This window comes from Lagenorhynchus albirostris, chromosome 15 (genome assembly GCF_949774975.1).
Source record: "Lagenorhynchus albirostris chromosome 15, mLagAlb1.1, whole genome shotgun sequence".
Classification (NCBI taxonomy): domain Eukaryota; kingdom Metazoa; phylum Chordata; class Mammalia; order Artiodactyla; family Delphinidae; genus Lagenorhynchus; species Lagenorhynchus albirostris.
Window position 1 is genome coordinate 67,493,891 of NC_083109.1, and position 16,566 is coordinate 67,510,456.

The 16,566-nt window shown below is 42.8% G+C and overlaps 1 protein-coding gene across 5 annotated transcripts in view; it reads right to left on the minus strand.

Annotated features, from left to right (window-relative positions):
* COG7 (component of oligomeric golgi complex 7) overlaps positions 1-14,829 on the minus strand; it is a 99,543-nt gene extending 84,714 nt beyond the window's left edge. For 2 of the 5 annotated variants that reach the window (XM_060125160.1, XM_060125161.1), the window contains exons 1-5: positions 14,462-14,829; positions 8,072-8,220; positions 7,885-7,944; positions 7,648-7,764; positions 6,292-6,460 (exon numbers count right to left, since the gene is read on the minus strand). In XM_060125160.1, coding sequence (XP_059981143.1) covers positions 6,292-6,460; positions 7,648-7,764; positions 7,885-7,944; positions 8,072-8,220; positions 14,462-14,630 — 664 coding nt within the window. In that variant the 5' untranslated portion in view covers positions 14,631-14,829. The remainder of the gene's footprint in view (positions 1-6,291; positions 6,461-7,647; positions 7,765-7,884; positions 7,945-8,071; positions 8,221-14,461) is intronic. The other 3 variants (XM_060125159.1, XM_060125162.1, XM_060125163.1) reach the window with 3 other exon arrangements.
* Positions 14,830-16,566: the final 1,737 nt, after the last annotated feature.

The window sequence follows — 16,566 nt, forward strand, 5'->3', positions numbered from 1 at the left end:
CTTGAAAAAGAAGGACAACATTGGTTGATTCACAATCCATGATTTCAAGTTACTACAAAGCAACAATAATCAAAACTATGTGGTACTGACATAAGGACAAACATATATACAGCCTAATGGAACAGAATAAAGGGCCCAGAAATAACCTTCACATACATGGTCAAATAATTTTCAACAAGGATGTCAAGACCATTCAATGGGGAAAGAACAGTCCTTTTAACAAATGTGCTCAGGAAAATAAAATGTTGCTCAGAAAACTGGATGTCCACATGTCAAAGAAAGAAGTTGGACCCTTACCTTGTACCATATACAAAAATTAACTGATAATGGCTCAACAACCTAAATGTAAGAGCTAAAACTATAAAACTCTTAGGAAAAAAACACAAGGGAAAAGCCTCATGACCTTGGATTTAAATCTGAAATTTAGGGACTTCCCTGGTGGTCCAGTGGTAAAGAATCTGCCTTCCACTGCAGGGGACGCAGGTTCGATCCCTGGTTGGGGAACTAAGATCCCAAGTGCTGCTGCTGGGCAACTAAGCCCGTGCGCCACAACTAGACAGAAGCCCTCACGTCACAACTAGAGAGATGCCCACATGCCACAATGAAGAGCCCGTGCCACAACGAAGACCCTGTGTGCTGCAACTAAGACCAGACACAGGGCTTCCCTTGTGGCGCCATGGTTAAGAATCTGCCTGCCATTGCAGGGGACAGGGGTTCAAGCCCTGGTCCGGGAAGATCCCACAAGCCGCGGAGCAACTATGCCCGTGCGCCACAACTACTGAGCCTGCGTGCCTAGAGCCTGTGCTCCGCAACAAGAGAAGCCACTGCAATGAGAAGCCTGCACACCCCAACGAACTCACCACAACTAGAGAAAGCCCAAGCACAGCAACAAAGACTCAACGCAGCCAAAATAGATACATAAAATAAATAAATAAATAAAAATTTTTTAAAAAGGCCAGACACAGCCCAAAAAATAAATTTAATTAATTAACTAATTAAAAATAAATAATAAATAACAAAACTGGAATTTAAAAAAAACTTTTCTTAAAAGAGAGAGCACGTCAAAAGATTTACCTTAGGGAAGAGGAGAAAATTTTGCACTACAACTGCTTCACATTCTCAAGGAAATTACACAAGGTATACGCTTTCTTCAATAGGATCTAAGGTATCACAATGAGATATAAAGGGAGGCTGGCAGAGCTAAGAAAAAAAATGAGGAAATAAATAATGATATGATGAATTAAAAATTAATTAGAAGGACAAAGAGCAGAACACATACTTTAGAAAATGCTATTGATCAAATGGAAGACAGACTTTTGAAAAATAACAGACTATGGAGGAGAGGAGATTGTTGGCAAAGAGCCAAAATAGACCAGCGTGAACATATTATACGTTGAGGGGGGAAAGGAAAAGCTAATGAACAGATAGTTGATGTTCTCAAAAATGAAAAAGAAAATAAATGAAACAGAAGAAAAAGTCTTTTAAGAAAGAAATTTTCTAGAAATGAAGAAAAATATGAATCAGCAAATAAGATACTATGTTCCAGAAAACATTAAAAATTTTCAAAACTGAAAAATAACCTAGTAAAGTAACTAAACTGCAGGGTAAAAGAATCTCATAAGCCAGAAGTCAGCAAACTATGAGCCAAGTTACCAACTGTTTTTGTAAATAAAATGTTATTGGAACACAGTGAAGCTCATTCATTTACATATGAGTTTTCGTGCCACAACTGCAGAATTAAGTATTTGTGCTACAGACCGTATGCCCCACAAAGCCCCAAAATTTATTATCTGGCCCTTTACAGACAATGTTTGCCCACCTTATTTTAACTATTCAAGGAACATACTACGTACAAAGAAAAAACTAGGCAGGCCAGTCTCATACTGAACATCAGAATATAGTTGGCAGAAGACAAGAAGCAACGTCTCTAGATTTCTGAAGGAAAAATAGTATGAACCAAGAATTCCAAAAGCAGTCATTCTTTTCTACATGGAAAAGCAATAAAAACACATTCTTTACTTAAATACCAAGGATATACATATGATCCCCATGCCCTTCCTGAGGGAAAAAAAAGTCTACTTAAAAACAGAATCCTTCTAATGAAGAGAAGCCTCAAAATAAAGAATTAACAGGGAATTCGCTGGTGGTCCAGTGGTTAGGACTCCACGCTCTCACTGCCGAGGGCCTGGGTTCCACTCCTGGTCAGGGAACTAGGATCCCGCAGGCCACGCGGTGTGGCCAAAAAAAAAAAGAAAAGAAAAAAGAATTAACAAATGGGGAAAATGTGGGATGAAAATCTGGAAATGAGACTGAATCCACTTAAAAACATGATATTAAGCATAGACAACCATGGCAATTTCTGGTTATAAAACAGTTATATAAAAATAAAATATTATAAAACACAAAAATTTTATAATGTTTACATTTCAGAGAGAAAGCTACATGATAAAAAAATTATTAACTTGATGGTATACCATGAAGAAAAATTCTAGACTATGCAATATTCTAGAATAGGGCAGGGGGAGGGTGAAGGGTGGGAGAAAGGGAGGGGAGTGTAAATGCACTAACTGAGGGAATCATATATTGTTTCATTTACAATGTTGATAAACTGAGAAAAAAATTTAGTTTATTATTTGAAGTCATAAATCACTAGTAAAACTAAAAACAAGTTATGTATCTTTCAAGTTATCCATGAGAAAAAAACACAAAGAAAACATAGCAAAATATAGAGATCAAAAGAAACATAAAGAAGAAAATATAAAAATAGAAACATGTAAGACTGGAAATTTCTGTTAAAAAGAAAAACCTAAATGGGATAAAGTCACTGATTAAAAAAGAAATACCAGAATTAAATCAAAAAATACAATTCAACTATGTGCCATCTCCAACAGACAAGTCTAAAATAAAACATCTCAGGAAGTTTGAGAGTTAAGACAAAATAGGCAAAGACACAGTAAAGCAAATACAAACAAAAAAGAAGGCAGAGGTCCTCATACTTATACCCAAGCTGAACTGCAGACAGAAAGCCTTCAATGGGGCCATGGCAATATTTGATAAAAATGCTACTTAAATCCTAATAGTAAGAAAGAATGAAACGGTCCCAGTTGTTTTTGTGAAGCCAACACAATCATGATACTAAAACCTAACAGAGATATTCACTTACAGGACCTCAATTTAAAAATTTTAAGTAAAATTTCAGGGGAATTCCCTGGTGGTCCAGTGGTTATGGACTGTGCTTTCACTTCTTTGGGCCCAGGTTCGATCCCTGGTCAGGGAACTAAGATCCCACAAAGCCTCGCAGCATGGCCAAAAAATAAATAAATAAAATACCAGCAAATATCTAGTAGTATATTCACACACACACACACACACACACACACACACACACACACACACAGGGTGAACAAGTAGGGCTTGTTCTTGAATTGTAAGAATGATGTAAAATTAGGAATGCTATTAATATGATTTGCCATATTGGTAGGTCAGAGGAAATAAAAACAACACATTCGATCTTGAAAGATGCTAAGAGGCCATTTAATAAAATTTGACAATATTTACCTTTTTAAAATTACCTAACGGGATAGTATCAAGTACTGACTGAGACTTGTTTCTGTCTTTGGAGTTACTGAACAGCACAGGGATTACAAAAGAGATGACTCACTCCTGGGCACAGACATACACAACTCTCCAGGGCTGAGTTCCAAGAGGGCCCCACTTTGGTGTGACTTCACCACCAGGGCAAGGGAGGCCAAACCTTTGCAGGCCTTGACTATTGAGAGAACTGGAGTGGAAAGAAACCATCGTTGGAGGGAAGATAGTGTTACTGTTCAGAATGAGGAGGTTCAGCTGCTCTCACCCACACTGAAAACTCAACTATCCAGAGGGTCATTCTCCAAGGTTCTATACTGTATGAGTACAGGGGTGACTATATGTCCCAGCTGGCCCAGGACAGTCTTGGTTTATACCTGTTGCCCCAGCTGCATTATTGAAAGCACTCCCTTTTCCTCTCAAAAGTGTCCTAGTTTAATAATAAATTACATGGTCAAACTCAGCATACTGAAATTTTATAACGTTTTTACGTATGATGAGAATTTACATGTGCACATGTCTGCATATTCATATATAATTATCTAGCTATAGACTTTTCTTAATTATTAAAGCCTAGGCTCACCCATCCTAAAACAAAATAAAACACCAATCAGAACTCTTAAGATATCAGCACTTCTCACTGCTGCATTATTTACAATAGCCAAGATATGTAACCAACTTAAGTGCCCATCAACAGGTGATTGGATAAAGGAGATGCGATATATATAGTGGGATACTACTCAGCCATAAATTAAAAAGATAAAATCTTACCATTTGCGACAAGCATAGCTCTTGAGAGCATTATGCTTAGTGAAATAAGTCAGATGGACAAAGACAAATAACGTATGATTTCACTCAAATGTGGAATATAAAAAACAAACAAAATAAATGAAAAAACCAAACTAAATAAAAACAAACACTTGGATACAGAGAAGAGAGTAGTGGTTACCAGAGGGGATGGGGCACCAGGAGGGCGAAATTGGTAAAGGGGATCAACTGTATGGTGATGGACGGAAACTAAATTTTTGGTGGTGAGCATGCTGTAGTGTATACAGAAGTAGGAATATAATGCTGTACACATGAAACTTGCATAATGTTATAAACCAATGTTACCTCAATAAAAAAATAAATTTTAAACAAACTAGAAAAACAAAGATATCAGAACTTCTTATGATTTAATTTCACCACTGGAAATGTACCATTATATAAACAAAACTGATGCTCCTTCTCAGAAGCCAAGGGAAGAAAGCATTCTCAGAACAGGGGGGAGTAGAAAACATTGTTAACTGTTGTTGACAATGAGAAACAGAAAAGTAGGGCTTCCCTGGTGGTGCAGTGGAGAAGAATCCGCCTGCCAATGCAGGGGACACAGGTTCGATCCCTGGTCTGGGAAGATCCCACATGCTGCGGAGCAACTAAGCCCGTGAGCCACAACTACTGAGCCTGCGCTCTATGAGACCACGAGCCACAACTACTGAAGCCCGCATGCCACAACTACTGAAGCTCATGCACCTAGAGCCCGTGCTCCACAACAAGAGAAGCCACTGCAATGAGAAGCCCGTGCACCACAACGAAGAGCGGGCCCCGCTCACCACCACTAGAGAAAGCCCATGTGCAGCAACGAAGACCCAACACAGCCCAAAATAAATAAATAAAATAAAAATTAAAAAAAAAAAAAAGAAACAGAAAAGTAATAAAGTGATATTATGCCTTGGGGTTTGGTGATGATACAGCTGTTGGAGACCTTCAACAGAACAGGTTCAGGAGAACATTAACCCCAGAGGAGAGGGGCTTGCGTGATACATGAACAAGAGTGCAGGAAGCAGGGCAGTGGATACAGACTACATTCTGCCAATGTAAATAGCTATGAAGGTAAGAAAACAGCTTTACTGCTGCTGCTTCTTGTTTAACCAATAGTTTTGTGGATGAAATGGAAAGGGAGTTGGATAAACTTATTGGTTGAAAAAAATCACTGGAAAATAACACAGCATCATAATGGACTTGATCAGCATCTAAACTCATCAAATGGTACACTTAAGATTTGTACATTTTTCTAAATGTAAACTTTACCTCAAAAAAAGAAAGAATCATAAACCAACACTGAACTCTAGTTATTGATATGAATGCTAAAGTGTTTAGGAGTGAAGTATACTGATGTCTGCAACTTACTTTGAAATGCATTAAAAAAAATAAGGTGGATGGATAGAGAGGTGAATAGGTGGGTAGATATGTGATAAAGCAAATGTGGCAAATGCTAACACTAGGATCTAGATGGTGTGTTCACTGATGGTTATTTCAACTTTTCTGTATTTTGAAAAAGTTCATATAAAATGTTGAAGAAAAGGCAACCACCATAAAGCTACAGACTGACTTCCAATCTACATTATTTATTTATTTATTTTTGCGGTACGCGGGCCTCTCACTGTTGTGGCCTCTCCCGTTGCGGAGCACAGGCTCCGGACGTGCAGGCTCAGCGGCCATGGCTCACGGGCCCAGCCGCTCCGTGGCATGTGGGATCTTCCCAGACCGGGGCACGAACCCATGTCTCCTGCATTGGCAGGCGGACTCTCAACCACTGCGCCACCAGGGAAGCCCCAATCTACATAATTTAGTCACCATTAAGACATTCTAAAGATTGAAGATTCGGAAAGCCTTACCTTCGTGAAGAGGTGTACAGAGAGATGATAAATGGCCAGCACTCACCTACAGACTGAGATGTGAATGCTGCTACAATCTGGGGGCTGGCCAAGGCCTCCAGTCTGTTCTTCAACGCCTCCAAGTGCACACATTTTTCTGAGTAGTCTGGTGTATCAACAAGCATCATTAGGCTATTCTGCATACCTGTGAGCTTGGCAGAAATTACAGCTATGTCCTATAAAAAGACCAGAATAGAGGATATTTATGTTAAAACATTCTTTCTACTTCAATTAAGAATGGACAGGGCTTCCCTGGTGGCTCAGTGGTTAAGAATCTGCCTGCCAATGCAGGGGACACGGGTTCAAGCCCTGGTCCAGGAAGATCCCACAAGCCGCAGAGCAACTAAGCCCGTGCACCACAACTACTGAGCCTGCGCTCTAGAGTCCGCGAGCCACAACTACTGAGCCCGAGCACCACAACTACTGAAGCCCACGTGCCTAGAGCCCGTGTTCCCCAACAAGAGAAGCCACCACAATGAGAAGCCCACACACCACAACGAAGAGTAGCCCCCGCTCGCCACAACTAGAGAAAGTCCGAGCACAGAAATGAAGACCCAATGCAGCCAAAAATAATAAATAAAATTTTTTAAAAAAAGGTAACAATAACTGACAGAATAATAGATTGTTAACTGAAAAAAAAAACGTGTGAAGCAGTATTCACAATGTACTACCATTTGTGGGGGAAAAACAGGGCAAGGAACATATATGTGTGTGCGTTTATCTGGAAGAACAGGCACAGAGCTGACAACAGGGTTTGTATTTAGAAGGGAAATTAGGGAATTGGGAGGGTCAGAACTATGAGAAAGACTTATTTTTCACTGTTTATTCCTGTTTACTCAATTTTTCCCATGTGCATTTAGAACTTTTAAAAAACTTTTACAAGTGTTTTTTTAAAATAGCAAAAGAGATGATAAATAATTCATTTTGTTTTACAATTGAAAAAAAAAGTTTTTTATAAGATATCATCTTACTTCATCCTTATAACCAGGTACCCAAAATTTCACTATTTTCCACACTTTGCTATCCAAGGAGGGTAAAGTAACTTGCTGAGGTCCCGTGGTGTGTAGGGCACCCCTGCCCAAGTTCCACACTCCCATTTACTCCATTTTCTCTGCCTTTTTAAGCTTTTCCTGAACTCACTTTTGTGACTAAAATGCTTCAGTCAAGCAGATGGTACAAACTAAAGGAGGTGGAAAAACTCAGGGCAGTCTCAGATCGCCCCCAACCTATGCCTGAATATTCCCACACCGGGCTACTTACCAGCCCTTCTGATTGTGAGCGGCATAGCTAGCTCATTTGTTTCTCCAAACCTCAAGTTCCTGCTTAAAGAGATGTCACAACATCCCCTAAACAAGAAACCTACTTGAGTCTTAAATGTCTCCTCGATATCAGCACTCAGTGTGCTCCATTTGTCGGCTTCTTGAAGAGATTCTGCGGCAAGCTGCATTCGGGACTTCACCTGGTCGATTTCTACCAATACCTAGAAGAGAAATGAGGGGTCGAACACTAAAGAAGTGGCAGTTCCATTTCCTCTACCTTCCATCAGCGACTCGAAACATAAGTATCGTGGCATGCTCCTGTCTTTAGGGAGCCTCTGTACCCCATACAACACCGATTCCATGGCTAAATTGTTCAGCGGTGCTAAAGAGAGATGAATAAGCTGAAAGAACCAAACAAAAGAGTAGTCTGAGTGCTTGGCAGAATTTTGAGTTAAGGTTGACCTCCCACTAGGAAAGTGAACATCTTCCAAAACCAAGAGTCAACACTTAGGACAGGAGCCAAAATACCTGCATCGACTGAGATGTGTCCTGTTCAAATTTTTTAATGTCCTCCTTGACAAGAATCATTTGTTCTTTCAGAAAAGATGCCTCCTGTTTAAGGGCTTCTACATCACGGAGCACTTTGGGCATGTTCTGAAGGGCCTGGTGACTTGTTTCTGCAGCAAGAACCCAAGAACCAAAGGTGAACGTCAGATCACTCACCAGTGAACAATATGAACAAATCAGATGGCAGGAAGCAAATCTTCCCTAAGGCACTACCAACCACGCAGTTTTCTGAGCCTGTGGAAAGTTGTGGTGTGGGAGAGGCGCAGAGCTGGCCTATGCCGGGTCCCTGTCTTCCCCAGAATGATGGTGAGGGCCCTGTAAATAAACTGTCGACCTGACCCAACATCAGTTGTCTTCTTACTACAACTCCTTGGCTTTTTGGGTTTTTTTTTTTTGGCCACACCACGTGGCTTGTGGGATCTTAGGTCCCCAACCAGGGATTGAGCCTGGACCCTGGCAGTGAAAGCACCGAGTCCTAACCTCTGGACCGCCAGGGAACTCCCAAGCAACTCCCTTTTCAAGGAAGGAGAATGGAGGAATGTGACAGTGGTAAATGCCAGCTCTGCACCAGGTGCTTTATATACATTATCACCTAGTGTCCATGGCAATCATCAGCAGCCACCTCTTACAGATGAGAAAACTAAGTCTCAGAAGAGGTTAAGTAACTTGCCCAAGATTTCAGAACTGAAACCAACGTGTGTCTGGACCCAATGTCTGCTTTCCACAGTCTTTTCAAAATGTAGTCCACAGACCAACAGCATCAGCTGGAATGCAGTTAAAATGCAGGTCCCCAGGCCACCTGCCAGAGATTCTTATTTAGGAATCCTGGTAGAAGATCAAGATCAAGGAACTTGCATTTTTTTAACAGGTATCCCAAGTGTAGAATAAAATCTGAAAATTCTTGCAGACCACGATGTGTTATCTGGAAACAGCAGGGTTAACAGCATAACCCTTTAGCCATTTAAATAGCAATTCGCTGGGGAATCAACCAAAGAAGTCCAGAGCCTTCTGCTCCACCAGTGCATTGAACGGAACCTTAACATCTTGAAGACGTGCTTCAGGAACCTGTTCATCCAGCTCTGCCATAAAATAACAATCTGTCTCCAGCACTGACCTTAAGTAAAGTTTTAAGAAAACAAAGGCAGAACAAAGAGTTCTTCGAGGCACAGAGACTTCACTGATTTTTTTTTTAATTTAATTTTATTTTTGGCTGAGTTGGGTCTTTGTTGCTGCACGCGGGCTTTCTCTAGTTGCGGCGAGCTGGGGCTACTCTTCGTTGCAGTGCACGGGTTTCTCATCGCAGTGGCTTCTCTTGTTGTGGAGCACAGGCTCTAGGTGCACGGGTTTCAGTAGTTGTGGCGCACGGGCTTAGTTGCTCCGTGGCATGTGGGATCTTCCCGGAACAGGCCTTGAACCCCTGTCCCCTGCATTGGCAGGCGAATTCTTAACCACTGTGCCACCAGGGAACAGTGATTTCTACAGCGCTGATTTTTACAGCACTGTCATGGTCCCAGCCTGGCCCCCTGCCTGCGGAACCTCAGAGTCACTCTTCATGTCTGGCTGAACCTTTCCTTCCCTCTCCACAGCATGCCCACACACAAATTTAATTCTTTCTAGTATCCATTTTAAAACTATCACCTCCTGGGAATTCCCTGGCGGTCCAGTGGTTAGAACTCCGCACTTCCACTGCAGAGGGCTTGGGTTCGATCCCCAGTTGGGGAACTAAGACACCACAAGCCTTGCAGTGTGGCCAAAAAAAATCAAAACAAACAAACAAAGTCTCACCTCCAGTGGTTGCCTCTGGGAGGGTAAGGGCCAAATCTCCCTGTGAAAGGGGACTAGGGCTCCTCCCGAAGTGATGGTAACATTCTACATCTTGATGGGCGGTTGAGCTACACTAGCGTATACATCTGTCAAAACCCAAACTTATCAGATAAGGTCCCTCCATTTCACCTTATGTAAATTTTATCTAGTAAAAAAAAGAGCCGTAGACAAGTATTGAACTCTATAATTTTTAGGGTTCCAACTGAAATGTCTAGGGGTGAAGTGTACTGATGTCTGTAACTTACTATGAAATACTGATTTATTTCAAAATAAAAAATAAGATGGATGAATGGATGGAGAGAGGGATGGACAGAATTGTGATAAAGCGAGAACAGCACACTGCTCATTGTAGAATCTAGGTAGTGGGTTATGAATGTTTACTACAAATTCTCTCAATATTGCTGAACACTTGGCACCTCCATCCAGTTGCTCAGTTCAAGAATCTACCATCATTCTTGATTTTCTTCCCCTTTCATCCCTCATTCCAATCCATCAGCAAGTTCTCCCCTTTCTTCCTCCTAAAAAATACCTTAAAGCTACCCATTTCTCACCATCTCTAATGCTATAACCTCAGACGAAGCCACTGTCACCTCTCTTCTGGACTACAGCCATAGTCTCCTGAATGGGGACATAAATCAAACCATCTCATTCATTCCCCTGCTTAAAAATCCTCCAGTACCTTCCCATTACACTAATTTTAAACCAAATCAAAACTCTTTAATGTGACATTAAAATCCCTGCATGGGGACTTCCCTGGTGGCGCAGTGGTTAAGAATCTGCCTACCGATGCAGGGGACACGGGTTCAAGCCCTGGTCCGGGAAGATCCCACATGCCGCGGAGCAACTAAGCCCGTGCACCACATCTACTGAGCCTGAAAGCCACAACTACTGAGGCTGTGTGCCACAACTACTGAAGCTCACGCGCCTAGAGCCCGTGCTCCGCAACAAGAGAAGCCACCATAACGAGAAGCCTGCGCACCACAACAAAGAGTAGCCCCCACATGCCACAACTAGAGAAAGCCCGCGCACAGCAACAAAGACCGAACATAGCCAAAATAAATAAAATAAATTAATTAAAAATAAATTAAAGAACTAAAAAAAAAATTGAAAAAAAATCCCCGCATTCCAAAAAAAAAAAAAAAAAGAATTAAAAAAAATTTTTAAAAAAAGAATCTGTGCTTCCACTGCAGGGGGCATGGGTTTGATCCCTGGTTGGGGAACTAAGATCCTGCATGCTGTGCAGTGCGGCCAAAAAAAAAAAAACAAACAAACAAACCAAAGAGGGACTTCCCTGGTGGCACAGTGGTTAAGAATCCGCCTGCCAATGCAGGGGACATGGGTTCGAGCCCTGGTCCGGGAAGATCCCACATGCCGCGGAGCAACTAAGCCCGTGCGCCACAGCTACTGAGCCTGCGCTCTAGAGCCCGCAAGCCACAACTACCGAGCCCGCGTGCCACAATTACTGAAGCCTGTGCACCTAGAGCCCATGCTCCACGCCTAGAGCCTGTGCTCCGCAACAAGAGAAGCCGCCGCAATGAGAAGCCCACGCACTGCAACGAAGAGTAGCCCCTGCTCGCCACAACTAGAGAAAGCCTGCGCGCAGCAACAAGGACCCAAAGCAGCCAAAAATAAATAAATAAATTTATAAAATTAAAAAAAAAAACAAAGAAAACAGGGGTGGTAAATGCCACCTCTGCACCCCCTCAATATTTGGAAGTTGGTAGGAATTTTTTAGTTGCTGCTATGGTAGGACATTTAGTGGAAATGACCCAACAATGCTTAATGTCCTGCAGTGCTTGGGAGAGTCCTGAGCAATGAAGAAGTGTCCTGGCCAAACTGTTAATAGTTTCCCCTCCCCTTGGCATGATTATCTAATTTTAAAATGACAGTAATCCTTAGAGTTAGGCATAGTTATTATTCCCACTTTATAGCTGTAGAAACTGCGGCTGAGGCCAGTAACTTGCCCAGCATCATGTTGCTAATGAATGGGGAGCCTGGATTTGAATCCAGGTAACTGGTTCCAGATCCCAGGCTGTTATCCATTATACTTTACTACCTCTCTGGTATTAAAGGGAGAGGGAACATGCAGAGGCATGTGGGTATAAAAAGGCCTAACCAGTCCAGAGAAAGGCGGGAAGTTCAAACAGAGCTTCATCAATAACATCAATTTATATTAGTCATTAGTGTTATTATTATTGAAGGATTGCACTTTCATGGGGGGAACTTCTGCTGGAGGTAAGGTAGAAAAGTAGATTAGGATCAAACTGTGAAAGGTGCTTTGCCCATCCTGAAGGTTTGGATTTCATCCCGTGGGCAGTGAGAAGCCTTCGGAGGTTTAAAGCTTTATTTTTACGGACGATGAAACAAGGTCCCAAGTCTGCAGTGAAGAGAAGTTATTGCAGAGGCTCAAACAGGAGTTGCTGAGGAACTCTAATAGGAGGATTGATTTGTTCATTTATTCAGTCAGTGGATATTTATTGGGCACAAACTGTTTTCCAGGGTCTGGAGATACAATGTTGAACAAGATCTATTCTTAGGTTGGAGGCGTTGGCAGGAGCCAGATCATGCAGGGATTATTTATTTATTTACTTATTTAAAAAATTTTTTTGGCTGCATCAGGTCTTAGTTGCAGCACTGGGGTCTTCTTCGTTGAGGTGTGTGGGATATTTTGTTGCGGTGCGGGCTTCCCTCTAGTTGTGGCGTGTGGGTTTTCTCTCTCTAGTTGTGGTGCATGGGCTCCCGAGCGCGTGGGCTCTGTAGTTTGCAGCACACAGGCTCTCTCATTGAGGCGCGCGAGCTCAGTAGTTGCAGTGTGCGGGCTTAGTTGCCCCGCAGCATGTGGGATCTTAGCTCCCCGACCAGGGATCGAGCCTGCGTCCTGTGCACTGGAAGGTAGATTTTTTGTTTTTGTTTTTTTTGGCTGCTTTGGGTCTTTGTTGCTGCATGCGGGCTTTCTCTAGTTTTGGCGAGCGGGGGCTACTCTTCGTTGCAGTGCATGGGTTTCTCAAGGCGGTGGCTTCTCTTGTTGCGGAGCACGGGCTCTAGGCACGTGGGCTCAGTAATTGTGGCTCACGGGCTCCAGAGCGCAGGCTCAGTAGTTGTGGTGCATGGGCTTAGTTGCTCTGCGGCATGTGGGATCTTCCCGGACCAGGGATTGAACCCGTGTCCCTTGCATTGGCAGGCGGACCAGGGAAGTCCCACCACCCCTGTTGAGAACCACTTAGTTAATGCATATAAAGTACTTAAAACAGTGCCTGATGTATACCAAGGACTCAGATATTTGAGATTATATTATTATTAGTGTCCTCCCCATCTTGGCCCTGTGAGGTCTTCCTTCAAGGCCTAACACAGGGAAAAGCCCTTTATGATTCTCCCAGACAAGAGATAATTGCTTCCTTCATCCAGCTCTCAGCTTCCGGTTCTACTCTCAGTAAAGCCACCCTTCACTGTAATTCAACAGTTCACGTATGCTCCCCACAGGGCAGCAAGCTCTAGAAAGGTAAACTTTTCATCCCCAGCACTCATTTCTTGGCAGGTGCATAGTAGATGTTCAATAATTACTAAAAGATGCTAAGGAGAATAAAGAATCTGCAGTGAAATAAAGCGTCCCCCCACCTCCACCTTTTCTTAAACAGTGGACACATCTATAAAACAAAGTTCTATTTACAGGACCATAAGCTCCCAGTGTGGGCAGTCTGAGCCTCTTTCCCACAGAGCCGAGCAGAGAGACTGGCTGCAGTATGCACTGAATAAACATACAGTGAATGAAAACCAGTTAATGAAATGGTTCTGGTGTGTTATTTTTTATAATTCACTATTCTGGTTAGTGAATTCGATACTTAAAAGTCTCCCGTCAGGACAGCCCATCTTCCCACTGACATAAAGATCCACTAAAACAGGGGCGGTGGGGAGGGTTGGATTGGGAGTTTGGGATTAGCAGATGCAAACTATTATATACAGGATGGATAAACAACAAGGTCCTACTGTATAGCACAGGGAACCATATTCAAGATCCTGTGATGAACCATAATGGAAAAGAATATGAAAAAGAATGTGTATATATAGATATAGATATAAATATAGATATATATAAAACTGAATCACTTTGCTGTACAGTAGAAATTAACACAACATTGTAAATCAACTATACTTCAATAAAATATTTTTTTAAATCCTTTAAAACAATGTTTCCCAGATTTGTCATTCCTATACACCTTCTATATGTTTTTTTGCCAAATGTAAGGATCAGCTGACTATTATTTAATATTCTTAAAATTCACTCTTTTAAGTTTTAAAAGGAAACTTGACAGCACCGCCAGAGGTGGAAAACCAAGGTCCCAAGTCCGCAAGTGTTGCAGAGAGAGAGGAGTAGCGGGCTGAGACCTCCTCCTGGATATCCCGGTAAGCACTGCGGGAGAACCGGAGCAGGGCTCGCTCGCTCTCCATGGGAGGCGCCGACGTTTACGGCCCACTACGTGCAACCCCGGGGGCCCCGGGCCCGTCTGGGAGCTCTGCCCGGCCGCTTACCCTCAACGGCGTGGTTCACCTCCTGGATGAACAGCTGCAGCTTCATCACCAGGGTGGCCGCGTGGCTGTCCGCCTTCCCGGCCGCCACCTCCTTGGGGCCAGCCCTGAAGGCCGCGTTGATCCACTCCTTCACGTCGAAGTCTTCGGCAAGGAACTTGGAGAAGTCCATGGCTGCACCGCCGCACCCCAGCGTCCAGGCCTGAAGGGCTGGCTTTGGGCGTCCGCGAGGCTGCAGAAGCGAGCGGCACTGCGAGAGCACCCGCGCGGGTCTGTGAGGCGGCGGGCCGGGATTGACGGCGCCGCCAACTAGCCTCTCGACAGCCTCTCAGTCAGCTCGCTGATGTGTACGGCTGGGATTGACCCTCGCCGCACGCCGTACTTCTTCCGGAAGTAGGGGGTCGTTACTATAGTGACCGCCTACTTTCCGGGAAGTGTGGCGGGCTGGCGGCCAGAGGGTGTGGGCGTCTCTCTTGCTCTGCTAACTTAAGTGACTTTTGAGCACTTAAATATGTGCTTACGCTAGAGCCCTTACTTGTATGAGCGCGCTTAATACTCACAGTCCTATGAGTGCTGTTATCCTCCCCCAACTTAAAGAGGAAGAACTGAGGCAGTTAAGCAAGTGGTTCAATGTCACGTAGCTAGAAGGTAGCGCTGTGGGAGCTGAACTCAGCCAAGCCTGCTACTGGAGCCTGAGCTCTTTTTTTTTTTTTTTAAATAAATTCATTTATTTTATTTTATTTTTGGCCGCTTTGGGTCTTCATTGCTGCTACGCGGGCTTTCTCTAGTTGCCCGAGCGGGGGCTACTCTTCGTTGTGGTGCGTGGGCGTCTCATCACGGTGGCTTCCCCTGTTGCAGAGCGTGGGCTCTAGGCGCGCGGGCTTCAGTAGTTGTGGCTCACGGGCTCTAGAGCACAGGCTCAGTAGTTGGGGGTGAACGGGCTTCCCGGACCGGGGCTCGAACCCGTGTACCCTGCATTGGCAAGCGGCTTCTTAACCACTGAGCCACCAGGGAATCCCATGCCTTCATTTTTGAAGAACAGTTCTGCTGGAAATAGAATTCTTTTCATATTCAGATCATTGAATATGTCATCCCACTGACTTCTGAACTCTATTATTTCCAATAAGAAGTAAGTCAGCTGTTAATCTATTATGAACCTATTGTATGTCATTTCTCTTACAGCTTTCAAGATTTTCGGCTTTGGTTTTTAAGTTTGGCTCTAATGTGTCTATGTATATGGGTTTCTTTGTGTTTCTCCTACTTGAAGGTTGTTGAGTTTTATGGATGTGCAGATTGTTTTTCAGCAAGCTTGGGAAGGTTTTGGATATTATTTCTTCAAATAACTTTCCTGTCCCTTTCTCTCGGTTGTCCTTTTGGGACTCCCATTATGTGTATGACACCTGATGGTGTCTCACAGATCTCTGCAGCTCTATTTATTTTTCTTTTTTCTGTTTTTCAGATTGGATAATTTCTACCGACCTATCTTCAGGTTCACTGACTTTTTCTTCTGCCATCCCAAATCTTTTGTTGAGAGGCTCTAGTGAATTCCTCATCTCAATCCAGAATTTCCATTTCTTTTTTATACTGCTTTGCTATTGAGAATCACTATTTATTTGTCATAGATTCCTATAATTCCTTAAACATGGTTTACTTTGGTTCTTTGAACATATTTATATTAACTACTTTGAATGCTGATTGTTAAATCCATTGTCTGAAGACTGAGTTTCTATTTACCCCTTTTCCCTCAGTATGGATCTTTCCTTCCTGTTTCTTTGCCCATCTCATAATTTTTTATTGACAACTAGGTATTTTAGATAATATATTGTAGCAACTCTAGACTCTGGACTCCCCAAAGATTGTTCCTGTTTTTGTTTGCTTGTTTAGTAGCTTGCCTGAGATAAATTCATGAAATTTCTCCCCTATGGTGTGTAGCATCTGATGTCTCTATTTTTTTTGTTTTTATTTTAAAATCTGACTTCCTGTGTCTACATAGCAGTTAATGATCAGACTACAGTTGTACCAAATTTTTTGAGCTAGTAGGGCTTCTGTCCTGTCAGTGGATCTGTGTGTGGGTAAGGGAGCACATTCAAAATATCAGGTCACTTTCA